At 36.5% G+C, this 14,425-nt stretch overlaps 1 protein-coding gene across 2 annotated transcripts; it reads left to right on the top strand.

Moving 5' to 3' along the window:
* The first annotated feature begins 265 nt into the window (after nt 1-265).
* Nucleotides 266-9,592, top strand: LOC114530280 (uncharacterized HTH-type transcriptional regulator YjiR-like). Of its 2 annotated transcripts, none has more exons than XM_028551883.1 (11): nt 266-457; nt 3,748-3,860; nt 4,190-4,344; nt 4,649-4,807; nt 5,327-5,453; nt 6,884-7,006; nt 7,178-7,292; nt 7,736-7,807; nt 7,944-7,992; nt 8,341-8,395; nt 9,333-9,592. In XM_028551883.1, exons 1-11 carry the CDS (start codon nt 284-286, stop codon nt 9,451-9,453), a joined length of 1,263 nt encoding a protein of 420 aa, XP_028407684.1. In that variant the 5' UTR covers nt 266-283; the 3' UTR covers nt 9,454-9,592. The 2 variants fall into 2 exon arrangements, with proteins under 2 accessions (XP_028407684.1, XP_028407685.1); XM_028551884.1 differs by lacking the exon at nt 266-457 and adding an exon at nt 2,116-2,864.
* The last annotated feature ends 4,833 nt before the right edge of the window (nt 9,593-14,425 follow it).

Genomic DNA, 14,425 nt, shown 5'->3' with positions numbered 1-14,425 from the left:
GTTTGAGAAATCTATCTCTGAGAATGACTTGAGCAATTCATTTTGTAATACTCATTATTAAATTGTGAGTCAGTCAATACAGTCAATTTGTATCGTCCTGAGTTGTATGAATTGAAAGGAAAGCGTTTACAAAGTATTTTAATTTTTAAGTATAATAAGACCACATTTATATTAAGTATCGAGCAAATGCAACATCGCTGACCGTTATATATAGCAGTTTCAGATATGTGCATATGTTGTCTATGATCTAGTGCCGACCGGCTGATCACTCCCAGTATCGAATATGGTGGATTCAAGCACGGAAGAGACTTCGAGAAAGGGCATAGATGCAAGGAATTTATTCGAGAATTTTGGACTTTTAAAACCCGGCGTAGTGGCGTTTGGATTGGGTGGTCTGTCCTCTGCAATTATGACCAAGTTGAAACCGTTGCTAGCTGAAGCTACTAAACAACGACTTGTGAGTTTTAAGTAATTTGTACTATACCTATTATCAAAAGGCTGTTAAGATTTTATTACTTGATCTCATGGTGACATTCATCGCAAGTTTTTATATATATAAGAGAGGAATGAGGAGTCTGTGAATTGTCGATTGCCCATACCCATTTTAGCAACATAATATATTATTAAACTTTGAAATATATAAACCAAATCGAGTACACCAAATACGCGCGCAGTCGTTTAGTTTTGATCGAGACACAGAATATGCGTACAGACGTTTAATTTTGATCGCGCGCAGTCGTTTAGCTTCGAACGAGTTCACAAAATATGCGTTCAGTCGTTAAGTTTTGCTCGTGTACTCACACAGAATATGCGTGCAGTGTCGTTTAGCTTCAATCGAGTACACAGCATATGCATACATTCGTTTAGCTTCGATCGAGTACACAGAATATGCGTGCAGTGTTGTTGTCATAAAAGTTGCGTAAAAGTAAAATAGTCGTTATTGCCAAGTAGAATGTTAGGTTAGATCTGTTTGTTAACTAAAATAGTTATTATTGCCAAGTAGAATGTTATGTTACATTAGTAAAAGATTGGAACAGACGATATGGACATAACAAGATAACGCAGAAATGAAATGCTCCTTTGTGGAGAAAAGAGAACGGAAACTTCAAATTGTATGTGCCAAAAGGGAGTCACCAGTTATTATAAATAGAGAGCTGGATTGTGAGTAGATTATCAAAAGGTTCTGAGTAGATTGTCAATAGATTGTGAACTGATCGTGAATAGATTGGTGATTAGAATCGAATTGGATGTAAACAGATAGAGAATTAAACGTAAAAAAACGAAAATACGAAAGATACAGTCCCTTGAATTAGGAACCAGCGTGTGCGAGCTTCCCTGAACGCGAAAGTCGTTTTAATAGCTTGAAGCTTCGATCGAGTACGCTTGAGTTCGACCCGGATTTGAGTTTGCGTAGTGTAAACGGGGCTTTAGAAAGCGTACATTTCCAAATACTTGGATACAGTCCTCACCCGCAGCTGATGTTAACGCTGAACGCTAATAAGATGGTCACAATATACTTCAGTTAAATGGCGAACGGTTAGTGTACACGGATTCGCGTACACGGCAACTGGGAATGGCGTACCGCGGTACCGGACATGCACCGGCTATTTTGAGAACTTTCAGTCATACAGGATTCTATAGATAGAAATAATAGATACAGTGATTTAGAGTAGATTTTGTCAAGACCACAGTACACATATTTTTGTTTCTACTTTCAACAATTTCTGAGCTATCAATGCGAAGCCCGGTTAACATCGTGCAGTTTTTCGCATCAATTCAGTTAACGTTCGGCTCAATGTATTTTGAAACAAGCATTTCGGTGGGGTGAATGCATCTAGTCACTTGCTAAGCATACGCTGCAAGCGATGCGCAGTGACGAATCGCTTACGCTTTTTAGTCAGTGTTATACATTATACACTTAATGTATGCTCCCGAGGGAAATAGTGAGTTTTGTTTTTCCAAGAGTCTCAATGTTTCCCGAGACGAAGTCAAGGGGAACATTGATACTCAAGGGAAAACAAAACTCACTATTTCCCGAGGTAGTGTTCATTGAGTGTTTTGTTATATAGGAACAAAAACATTTTAAAAAACCCCACTTTACTTTGTTATAACAAGAAGCGGGCAACAATTTTTCACTTGTTTCCCTGGCGGGAAACATTGCATTTATTAAAAGTCATGTGACTACGAATAAACCAATCACATGTAAAATACACAGAACCTATTTAACAAAGGGTGTTTGGTGTTATATGGTGTTATATGAGTTAGGCGATTAGTTGATTTTTAACATGACGTATTTGCGCGGTTGCTATGGAAATTACAATATGGCTGCCGGACGCCGGTCGAAGGGGAGTGAATTGTGTGTGTTCTTTCGAATTACTGCAAAATTTCTGTAGAATTACTATTTTAATTCAGTTAAAAAGATACGTTATTAGTTGTTATTAATAGAGGTTTCGGCCTGTAGTGTTTTTGATTGATTTGGTTAAGAAAATCGTGGCGATCACATGTGATTGTATTTTTCTTCCTCCTGGGCCATGTTTTACGGATAGTGTAATAATATCCTTTCAGTTTTTGTGCTTTGAACAAGCAGCTAGTAGGAAATTTCTAGCGTTGGCATTTTCTAGCGTTAGCTACTCAAAATGCTTGTTTGCAAAAGGCAAGAACTTCAGCTGGAAGTTTTTGTTCAATCGTTTGAAAGTTTAACACGAACATATTGCTGTTCAATTTATGTTCCATTACAAGTTATTTTGCTTTATCTGGCAAGAGTTTATAAGTAGTCTTTTTAATATATATTTATTACGGTGTATATTGGTTGGAAAATTACTCCTCTTTTAGCAATCTTCACCACTGGTGGCTGGGGAGACAGTGTAAGCCGTAATTATTTGAAAGCTTCTTTTCTCTAAATACAGTTATAAATGCTGTAAAATGCATGCCTCTCAATTCAACGTGTTCAAATGATGAATTTGTTAATCATCATGCAGAATGATTATGTAAGGGTAGTATACAGCTATATAGATTAAGATGTCAGTGGGGATATTTAAATGCACAATGATGGGATTGATTATTATTAAGTTTCCAAAAAATTATTATATTAATCTGTTTGATCACTATTCTCAAAAAGATACTGATATGGTAGACTTATTTAAAACTATCATACTGAATTCCATCATTCTTTAATCACATATTGCTAAAAGCAAAACATCAGAACCATACGGAGTGCTCTCGGTAAAACAGTTTTCTGGCATGTATTGACAAATTTTTGGGCAAACTATAGGTTATGTCAAATCACAATTAAAGAATTTTTATCGATTCCAGTCTGTGTTTTACTAATCTATAGTCCAAGTCCGTGTTTTACTAATCTAGTCGAGTCCGTGTTTTACTATATAATTCAGTCCAGTCCTCTTTTTACTAATTTAGTCCAGTCTATGAGGTTAATTGTATATGCCTATGAGGTTAATTGTCTAAATTGCTATTTTGTAAACTTAAAAGCTGTTAGTCAAATTATAAATTAGCACTTTTGCATTATATTACATCTTCACCATGACCTGGTTTGCTTAGTTTATGTATCATGGAGAAATATTGATATTAATTTGAAAAGAAACATTGAAGAAGATCAAATTAAGAAACATTTGAGCATTGAATTCATTCCAAACTAGCTGGCCTTGTCACTGATGCACTTCATTGTTGGTTATTATGGACATGCAGTCTTAATAATAAATAGTAAATAATTTACATTTTATTTTTTTAAAGGAAAGTGAAGAATATAGTGATATGTTTCAGTATGGTGCATTGTGTGGGGATTATGTATTTGTGCAAGAACTTGCAAAATTTCTCTCCAAAAGATATCATGATCCTGTGGATAGGTACAGTGTTGCCCAAGGGGTGAAGGGCAGTGAGCCATCCTTTCATCTGGTCCCTGGAGCTAAAAGGAGTCTCCAAAATAGTAAAAAGAGTCTAGAGTGATGTGTTATCATTTAGGAGATGTCGGGATGAAGTTTGATGTGAAAGATGCCATTATTGTCTTTGGTTAATTATTACATGTCCACTATCTCCATCTATGATCTATTAACTTCAATTTGCAAATATTTATCCACCAAAATCACACTCCATTTTCAGTGCAGTTATTATTTGGCACAAAAATATCAATATTATGACAATGACTTTCTTGAAAATATTTCTTGTTTTGCACTAGTCATGATATAGTCTGTACAAGTGGTGCAACAAATGGGCTCGTGATGATAACTCTAACAATGTTTCAACCTGGAGATTATATTTTTGTTGAAGATCCAACATATTTTATTGCTATACAGCTGTTTCGTCAAGATCTTGGCTTGAATATTCTTGCTGGTATGCATTGATTTTAATTTTTAAAGATTATGGCAGTGAACAATGTGAACATTTCCCTAATAAATACCAAAATAATCTGACCAAAAGAAAATCCTGGGGATAATTAGTTAAATCAAAATGCAAAAGATAGATGGCATAATTCGGGAAAAAAACAGTGACTGTAGATAATAGACATAAACTAATTTTAGTAATTTAGTTTAACAAAAGTTCTAAACTTCATTAAACGTTTTTAACTGTCACCTCTTCGCTAATTAGCAACCTGCATGGTAAAGTAATGTAGACATTATGCATTGTTTTTTTTCAGTTCCAACAGATGATGATGGGGTGAAAATAGATGTTCTGGAACAGTTAATTTTAAAGCACATGGATAAACTTGGGGAAACCAGCGAGGCACGACCATATCGTGCAATGTTTTATACTGCCCCTGTTTGCAATAACCCAACATCAGTGAATTTGCCACAAGGTTAGTCTAACTACACGATCAGAAATAATATTCATTTTTGCTGTAGTATTAACTCATAGCTGCCTACTTGCACCTGTTGGCACTAATGAGGTACAAACGTTACTAGTGTTTGCTTGCAACCGGTCATACTATTACGTTTTTATCTAATCATACTCAAATCCTATGTTAGTGTTACCAATGGTAAAATGTGTTGAGATTTTGTTCTGCTATTCAGGGTTCAGTTGCCCCTTTAAATTGTTGTCATATCATAGCTGTAGAAATTGATTTTAAGTTGGGAGCAGGGGCTAAAGCAGAAGTGTTAAGTCAATGAATCCTTTTTTTATAGCAGGGTTAGGTAAAGAGGAGCCTCTCTTTTCAGCTGCAAGTTCAGATTTAAATTTTTAGCAACAAATTCAGAAACACATTAAATTTAACCATGCTTGCTAATTTTTTTTTTTGGGGGGGGGCAAGTCCTTACATTAAGAATCATGCCTCCCACCCCACTTCCGTGGTGGTAATACTGTCAATATTTCCATTTAGAACGATGCTCTGCATTGATCAAAGTGCTAAGAAAATACAACATTCTAGCTGTGTGTGATGATGTTTACAATATAATAAATTTTGAATCAAAGCCGCCACCCCGTCGACTGTTTAATTATGATAAAAAGTAGGTGCAAAATATTAATAGCAGTTTATATTCTTTGCTAATCCCCGTTTCATTCGCCGTTTTTTACATCTGCGGAATATATTATATTAAAAGTGCATAAACTTATAAATCGATTATGATTTTTGGCACTTCACTCGATGTAGGTAAATTCTAGAGGTATAAAGGTCTTAATTTCGAGTGGAATTATACACACTTCAAATTCAAGCCAGGAACGGTTGATGTTCCCATCAACCGTTCCTGGCTTGAATTTGAAGTGTGTATAATTCCACTCAAAATTAAGACCCTTTATACCTCTAGAATTTACCCTCATCGAGTGAAGTGCCAAAAATCATAATCGATTTATACCCTCACCTACTCCCGGCATTACCATCCTATACACATTAACCACGCTTGCTCTTGCCAGCTACATGTGTAGCTCAGTGGCAAGAACATTGCACCTGCATCGCAAAAGCGCGGGTTCGATTCCTGCCGGAGGACAAGTGTGTTTTGGTGCGAAATATACATTATATATTAGCATTTGAAATGTGTATGTGACCGTATTTATTTACGTCACAGTTTTGTCTACCAAGAGTTGTAGTGCACAGCTTTGCCTTTGGCTAATTTTCCGATGTGCGGTTCGATTTCGCTCGCATGATACCGTTGATACGGCAATTCCTCCAAGAGGAACAAACAAACCGTTCTTTTGATGCTGTTCGATTAAGTTTAGATTTAATTGGGGTAAGAATATATTTAATACATGTAGATTCTGGTCCTATTTTAGTAATATCGCTGCTATTTCGCCGTTTAACAAGATGTGGTCGTGTATGGGCGCGTTTACACGTCGCATATTGCACAGGATTGAAGATTAATATAACTATATAAGCGCGAATTCTAAAGGCAAAGTGTAAGACAAAGCGAATGTATCAGACGTATCATGCAGTTTTTTTACATTTTTGATATACTTCTATACTTTTTAAAGTACGATGTGCTTCTGAATTTCGCGATCGAATAACATTTAGGTTGGCAAGGCATCTAAATGAGTATGAACTGTATTGTTTATGTTCAGAAGCTATTTGGCGTGTGCGGCAAGTCGGGGTTAATGCCAGAACAGGCATCTTGTTTTTCCATTAACTGTTTTTGAGTTGAATTTGAAGTGTGTATAATTCCACTCGAAATTAAGACCCTTTATACCTCTAGAACATACTAAACTTTGTAAAATTGCAAAGTTTGGCTGCGAAATATTGTAAAGTACGGAAAATATAGCCATGCAAAGTTGCCGGTTTACGTGTTTGGATAGCCTGATCCAAACACGGGCTTCGACCACCAGAGCACACATATCGATTATGCAAATATTTCGAAATTTCGCATCGAAATTTTTCTGTTTTGAGAGTTGGGTATAGCCTGGTGTTAACAATTATATGAGTTACTGATAGATGAATTAATGTTTTTAGATCAGACAGTGATTACAAGGGTCACGTGGTATCAAATGGATCATTTAGTAAAATAGTCGCTCCTGGAATGAGATTAGGTTGGCTCGAGGCTCCTAAAATTATCCGGGACAAAGTTATCTTCAGGTTGGTTTAAGATGTGACATGAACGTTGTTTATTTTCTTCAAACGAATATGCAATAATAATTTCTATGACTACCATCACCAACACCATAATATGGTTAACACTCGTTTTTACACCACTGTGAAATACTACTATGATCATCACCATTGAGTATATGTTCGTCTTCAACACAGTGCAACCCTGTCCAGCGGAGGTGGCCTGAATCAATACACATCGGCTATTATGGGTACAGCTCTGAAGAACGAAATTCTATCGTCGTATTTCACGGACATGATATCAGATTTGAAAGTGAGTATTCTCGCTTCTAATGTAACTATAGCCCCGTTTACACTACACTCAATTTATTAGCACGGCACGGCTAAAATGGGCACCCGTACCCATTTCATCTGTACTCGGCCTTTGTTTTGGTAGCCTGAACACTGATAAAATTGGGTACGGGTGCCCATTTTAGCCGTGCTGTGCTGATAAATTCAGTGTAGTGTAAACGGGGCTTATATTACTTAGGGTCCAGCTAGGTATATCTGTATATATGCATGCAACAATGCCAGCTGTCGTAGTTTGTTGTTTGAATACTGGAAAATACAAAAATGCTAAAAGATCTAATGTTGGTGGTTATCGTGTATATATCTGTGTTCAGGTTAGCTGATATGTCACTAACAAACTCAGTCATGTTGCCGTCTAGCTAAAATAGTCATTATTACTGCACAATATAATGAAATGTTTACGTTCAGAGAAAGATGGAGTTGATGTGTGAAGCTCTTGATAAATATGCAAAGCAGTATGTGAAATACAGAAAACCCACGGTAAATATATGAAGTCGAAGGAGCTATACTATAGCCCGCGTGTATATACTAGATAATTTCGACCGATTTACCCGTTTTCCTCCGTTTATATACAAAATATTTCCAAAATATAGTTTATTTTGAATTTCCAATTTAGGGAGGATATTTTGTTTGGGCTGAACTGCCCTCCAACTGCGACGCTGAAGGTGATAGAATAGAGTCCATAATTTTAGTTTGTTTCTCTTACCTCTCGGACTTAAATGTGTATTTCAACACGTGAGAAATAATACCGGCTGGTGTGTAAATCGCACTAAAGCCTCGCTTGCACTACACTCAATTCATTGGCACGGCACGGGCTGCACGGCTAAAATTGGTACCCGTGACCAGTTTTATTAGTGTTCAGGCTACCAATACAAAGGCCGAGCACAGATGAAATTGATATGGGTACACATTTTAGCTCTGCCGTGCCGATAAATTTAGTGTAGTGTAAAGGAACTTTAAAAGTCGTTTTTTGAAGATAAATCATTTTTATAATAATATATTTTTCTATTTAGCTTTCGCGAAATATTGTGAAGAGAAGCACAAAGTAGATATGCTTCCAGGACCAAAGTATGTCGTTTTTCAGGGACGTAGCCAGTGGAAGGGCGGCTCCCCCCCTCCTCACCCATTTGAAAAAATTATTGCTAATATATGCTTACTTCAAAATGAATTAATTTAATTAAGAAAAGTTAAATCTACTCAATCTTTCAAGTATGCTTGTTTTATTCAGCCTGGGCTGAAACTCAGTGTTGTTGTCGTAAAAAAAATTCGACCCGGGCAGTAAAAATCGGCTTGACAAAAAAGCTTTTTCATTTGTTTGTTTCATTTTTATTTGCAATCACAGTTCCTTGAAGGTCAAGTTATTGTCATTCAAGATGTTAAAGTGCTCAAAGAATCGAAATAGGTCTACTACCAGCCCTTTACTAACTCGGGCAGGGCTGAAATTTTACCCTGGTTCATGATAAAATAATTCTCACGTGTCATAGACTCAGCCCGGGCGGAAACTTTCCATGTAATTGAAAAATACTTTCGGCCCGGTTAGACGAGCTGAAACTTTAACTTCACGGCTACCCCCCTCCCCCCGCCCTCTTTAAGGTCTGGCTCCGTCCCTGGTCGTTTGTATTATGCATTTTTATACATATTATGTAGGTTGTAGAAAGTATAATTTCTGCCGCCGCGTGAGGCTTCTGTTGTTAGGAGATTCAATTGCTTACTTTAGTTTTTGGAAAGGCTGTATAATAAAATGTTTTATCTTTGTATTGCCTCCTTTTTTTCTCTTGCTTTCTCATTTGAAAAACATTCTTCCAAACTCCATAAACTATGGCATCTCAGGGATCTAATATTTAAAAATTGTCTCCACAATTATATCCCGAACTTTTGTCGAACATTTTCTTTAATTACCTACATTTTCTGACAACTTGCAAACTTCATTACTAAGATTACTACACGATCACCACTGTTTTACTAGACATCAAAATAGGTTTATTTTCTATTCCACTTTTTTTAGCTGCTCACCCTGTGGCAATTTCAAAAACTTTGTCCGATTATGCTTTGCCTTCCCGACCGAAGAAGAAATAGAGAAAGGTGTCCGAGAAATAGGAACAGCACTCACTGAGTATTGTAGTTAATGAAATCAAATGACTTCGAAATAAAGTTTCACCAATAATTCTTTGTTATGAATGTAAGTATACTTTAAAAGTCTGCATTATTTTTTGAATCAATGCACAATTTTATGTCTAATTTTGCAATTAAAATGTTTTCACAATATCCATAAGAATTTATAGTATGTCAATAGAATATTCCATAGTGTTTCCTGGACGAGTTTCTTTGGTTTGGCCTGTCGTGCCTGCATGGAAAATTGAATTTTTGTTACCTATATTGTACGTTATATCACGTATATTGACTAAGGCTATGTGCACACGGTAATGTTTTTCAGTGGGCATTTTCACATTCGTTTTCATGCCAAAACGGTTTCAAACACCGTCAATTTACAATGGAAATTTGAAGCTAATATTAAGCATATCTTTTCTAGACAAAAACGAGTTTAAAAACGCGCGAAAACGACGCTCGCGTGCACATATCCTAATTGAGTAGGAAAAGAAGCAAGTGATAAATACCCACTGATCTGATCTAATATAAATGCTTCTTAAGTTCACTTGCTTTTAAATCTTTTACTCTTATCGGGTCGTTGATGGCTTAAAGATAACAATGAATCAGTTCTTGGCTTTAGCCGTGGTCAAACGAGTTTCAGAGATAACTAACAGGAAGTACTTTGCACGCGAGTTAGAATTAAAGGTTCATTGTCTGTCAGCAAAATTTGAACAACAGGGAAGAAGCAAGAAAAATTAAGAAAAGAAAACTTGAAAATGAAATTGGTGGTAAGATTGTCTCAGAAATGGCAGCAGTGATGGGCTTCTCTGGATTTGGGGGGAGCAAAAAGTACGCAATGTTACGAATGTCAAGACAAACTAGAAAACATTGCATTATACGTTTTGATTGTAGAGAATTTGTTTCCTTTTCACGTTCATAAAACTTGTTTTTTAGTAAAATCTAAGTGTCAATGCTTGTTTTAAGCTTTTATTCATGATCAGATGAGATGGATGTGTGTATAAAAAACCGGCGGTGTTTTGGTGGTGTAATTTCAACTCTTGGCCTTCATGGCGGCTATCAGTGCTGGCTTCAAAGATGGCGGCCAAGTTATCGTTCCCATATGATCGTTCCTATGATCGTTCCATTTCCAGTCTTTTTAGAGTTCACTGGAAGGAACATAGAGATTATAAATAACACTAAAGGCTAATTTCAGGCTAATTTCCACTCCGGAATCTCCGGAAAACGAGCAGCGGATCGGATCGGATTTTTTTTCCGAGCTGGTCCGATCCATGAAGGATTTCGTATCGGATCAAAAAAATTTAAAACTATTTGAACTTTTTTTATCCGGTCTCGGACGCTTTCGGATCAATATAAGCCAAAAATTTAAACAGACGGCGCACGCGCGGATTATCTTTCGTTCCGATCCGATCCGCTGCTCGTTTTCCGGAGTGGAAATTAGCCTTAACGCGCTCCCCCATTAACGCGCTCCCCATTTTCTCCTCGATGACCCCTCTAGCACAGAGCATACAGAGGTTTGACTGCCATTAATTTTGCGTACCCTTCGCTTAGCCAGTGCGCTCAAAAGAGGCCTTCTCCCCCGGGAAAGCATGCATATGGCGGCGGCTTGAACACATGTATGGAATATAAACAGCCGAGACAGAACTATCTGGAGAAATCGTATTTTTGACAAAAACGTTGCTCAATTTTTTTCTCAAAACCAGATTTTGTTAGTTCTTATCCTTTAGAAGAGGATAGAAGTGGGAGCGATCTGTTTATTTATATAGCGATGGCTATTTATAATGTTCGGGGGGAATCGAGCCTCTCTTTACCATAGAGATTATAAATAACACTAGAGGAGGCATTGGTATCGGAAACATCAGTCAAAAAAGGGAGCGCGATAATGGGGGGCAAATTCAAGTCCCGGATGCTAAGCCAAGCGCTGATTGGCTAGATCAATGCCTCCTTAGCAACCACGTTAGCAACAATTTTAAAAAAGTTATATTCGTTATTTAGGTCGCTTTGCCGGTTTTTTAAGGAAAAACAGTGCTTTTTGAAACTGGTTTTACTAACTTAGACATCCTGAGACGATATTTTAGGCAAAAAAACATTTAGAAATAAAAAAAACTCGTTAAAAACGACATATTTTGGCCTCGGACATCATGAATGAGTGAACATCCGGGACTTGGATTTGCCCCCCATTAACGCGCTCCCCAATTTCTCCTCGATGACTCCTCTAGTTTTATTTATAATCTCTATGCTCTTTACCCACTGAGCTATAATATAATTCCTGGAGGACCGGCTCGCGACCAAAAAGTGAAGCAAAAAACATGGCGGATTTCGGCGTTTGCTGACGCCAGATTGACGCCACTGGTTCCTATTCGCCATGGTAGTTACCACTGACCAAGGCTCAATTCTGAGCCCGCTACAAATGCACTCCCCCCTGGTTTTTGTTAAAAATAGTATTCAGTTCTCATTATTATATTTTCCGAAAAAAATTTAAACGTCAGTCAATATTTTTGAACTGAAAACTTTTTGATCAGATATGTTAGACGTTTTTGTGAAGATATCAAAGTCGTACACGTTACTTCTGTCAAAAACAGGAAACAAATAACAGATAAATAATAAAACTTCAAGAAATTTCCCGAAACGAAAATGCAGTTGACTGACAGGTAAATATATTATTCATAAATTTCATTTTTTAGATAAAACTTCACCATTTTTTTTCGTTAACAGTCTTTAGATAGATGTCGTTGTTTATATATTTTAATATTTGACCAAAAGACGGCGGCACGAGAAGTGAAATGTATAGTTTGAAGTTTGAACAACTACTAAAAAGATTACCCTATACTTTGGAAGTAATTTATTTTTCATATTACATACATATTTCAGGCATTTTCTTCCAAAGAACGCTAAAAGGTAACATGATGTAAATTCAAGTCCAAAAAAACAGAGGCTAACTGGCTAAGAATCATTGGGAGGATGAAGATGTGCAATTTCAACCAAGGGTAGCCTGCCTATTTGTTTAGCTGGATTTCATTAGCCAGAAGAAATAGTTTTTCTGTACTGAACTATATCAGCATATATCATGTATATTGATGAGCTTATTAGCCTAAACCTATAAGGATGGACTATCAAATTAAAAGCTTCCAGCAGTCAGCACCATGCAGTGGTCAGCACTATAATTGTCTGACTGCACAGGCCATGCTCTTTCCATGGTATAAAACCAATAATTATGGCCCCTGTGCAGGTCATATGCTTTTCTATATTTGCAAATGATAATGCAGAGGCTGCATTAAGGAAGATTAGAACCAGGGATGTTTATAGGCCAAGATATCCATGGTAATTATTATTGATTATATGCAAAAGGGGCTTACCAGCTTCTCCCAGATTAGCCTGCAATGACTGGAAAGGTTCTTTGGAAATGAAATAAACAAAGCCTTACCAATTGTAATATTTATTTTCTTTTAATAAAACATTGTAATTTATAAAAATAATAAAACAGTTTCTGTATTTAAGAATGTGTGCGGTTCATGGGTATAATAGTATGGTTGTCTCAATTTAATTCTCCAGAATTTTGCATAACATGCCTCCACTTGATCTACCAAACCCTATATTATCCCTGCAAAAAGAAAGATATGTCAGAGATTAACTGTATGTATAATACACCCTGTAAGTGTTGACAAAATTAGTACAGATAATTTAGTGTCAGCTACTGAGGCCATGATGATGCCTCAGTTGGAAGTGTGAGTGAATTTAGTCAAGTTATTCTCAGACCTTGCTCCTTCAGATTATATTTTTGTTCCTATTGCATCCTTTATATACTTTGATGTAATATATCTTGTATGATTTTTCATGAAAAGATGGGCTATAGACACATTGATGATTGATCTGGTTAGACCTGAGTTTTGGCTCAACTTCATGGATTTAAATCAGTGTAAAATATAATGGATAAACAAATATTAATAGAAATATGTTGTAGTTAAACAAATTAAATGTTAGTAAATATATCATTTCTGTTTTCAGATCTTTCATAGCCGTCGAACTACGAAGCTATATTTTTTACTTGACGTTCAGAGTTCAAACATCAAAATTGCGAAAGCCTGTTTAAAACTCTTACCTGAGTGCAAATCGCCAAAAATTTCCTCTTTAATGAGTAAATTGCGGTAGGAACAAGCAGAGCAAATAGCTGCTTCTTTGTTGAAGTTGAAAAGAACCAGCAAAAAAGGAAAAAAATCCATGTTTTTGTTCAAAAACAAAAAATTTTGTAAAAACCAAATCCTGTTTTTATCGAAAACCAGGAGGGTGCTCGCATTTTTTCATGCTTTGGATCGCGGTTGGTCAGTGGTAACTACCATTGCAAATAAGAACCAGTGGCGTCAATCTGGCGTCAGCAAAGGCCAAAATCCGCCATGTTTTTTGCTTCACTTTTTGTATTTCAAAACATTAGGAGCCGGTCCTCCAGGAATTATATTATAGCTCAGTGTCTTTACCGCACTGGCTAACAACATGGCCGCTAGGAACGCATAATTAAATAAATTAATGCAAGGTCAACTCAATCTCTATGGGAAGGAACACATCTGCACAATTCCTCAACAATTTAAAAAGTTCCTTAAAAAGTTCCTACTTCCTGTTTCATTGACCAATCAAATTTTATATTTTATTTTTGAGCAATCTGATTGGTCAATGAAACAGGAAGTTAGGAACTTTCTAAGGAACTTTTCAAATTGTTGAGGAACTGTGTAGATGTGTTCCTTCAAGTTAGGAAATGAACTGGTCAACATTTCTCGGAACGCTTCTATTGGCACGACTGTGTCTGTAAGGCTTAAAAAGTACAACAATTTAACAAGCATTGGTTTCCGCTAATGGAGTGAAGTTGCTTATTGTTGTCAAAGCAAAGGTACTCAGAACGACTTAATTGTAGAGACACGGATAAGGTTTTGGACATTAATATTTCGGTGCTCGGACTTGGCTGTTAGCCGTCCATCTTACTGTTTGGAATGAATGCTAAGC

The sequence above is a fragment of the Dendronephthya gigantea genome, unplaced genomic scaffold (assembly GCF_004324835.1).
Source record: "Dendronephthya gigantea isolate DGI-Jeju-01 unplaced genomic scaffold, DenGig_1.0 000061F, whole genome shotgun sequence".
Classification (NCBI taxonomy): domain Eukaryota; kingdom Metazoa; phylum Cnidaria; class Anthozoa; order Malacalcyonacea; family Nephtheidae; genus Dendronephthya; species Dendronephthya gigantea.
This window is presented reverse-complemented; position numbering and strand designations above follow the sequence as displayed.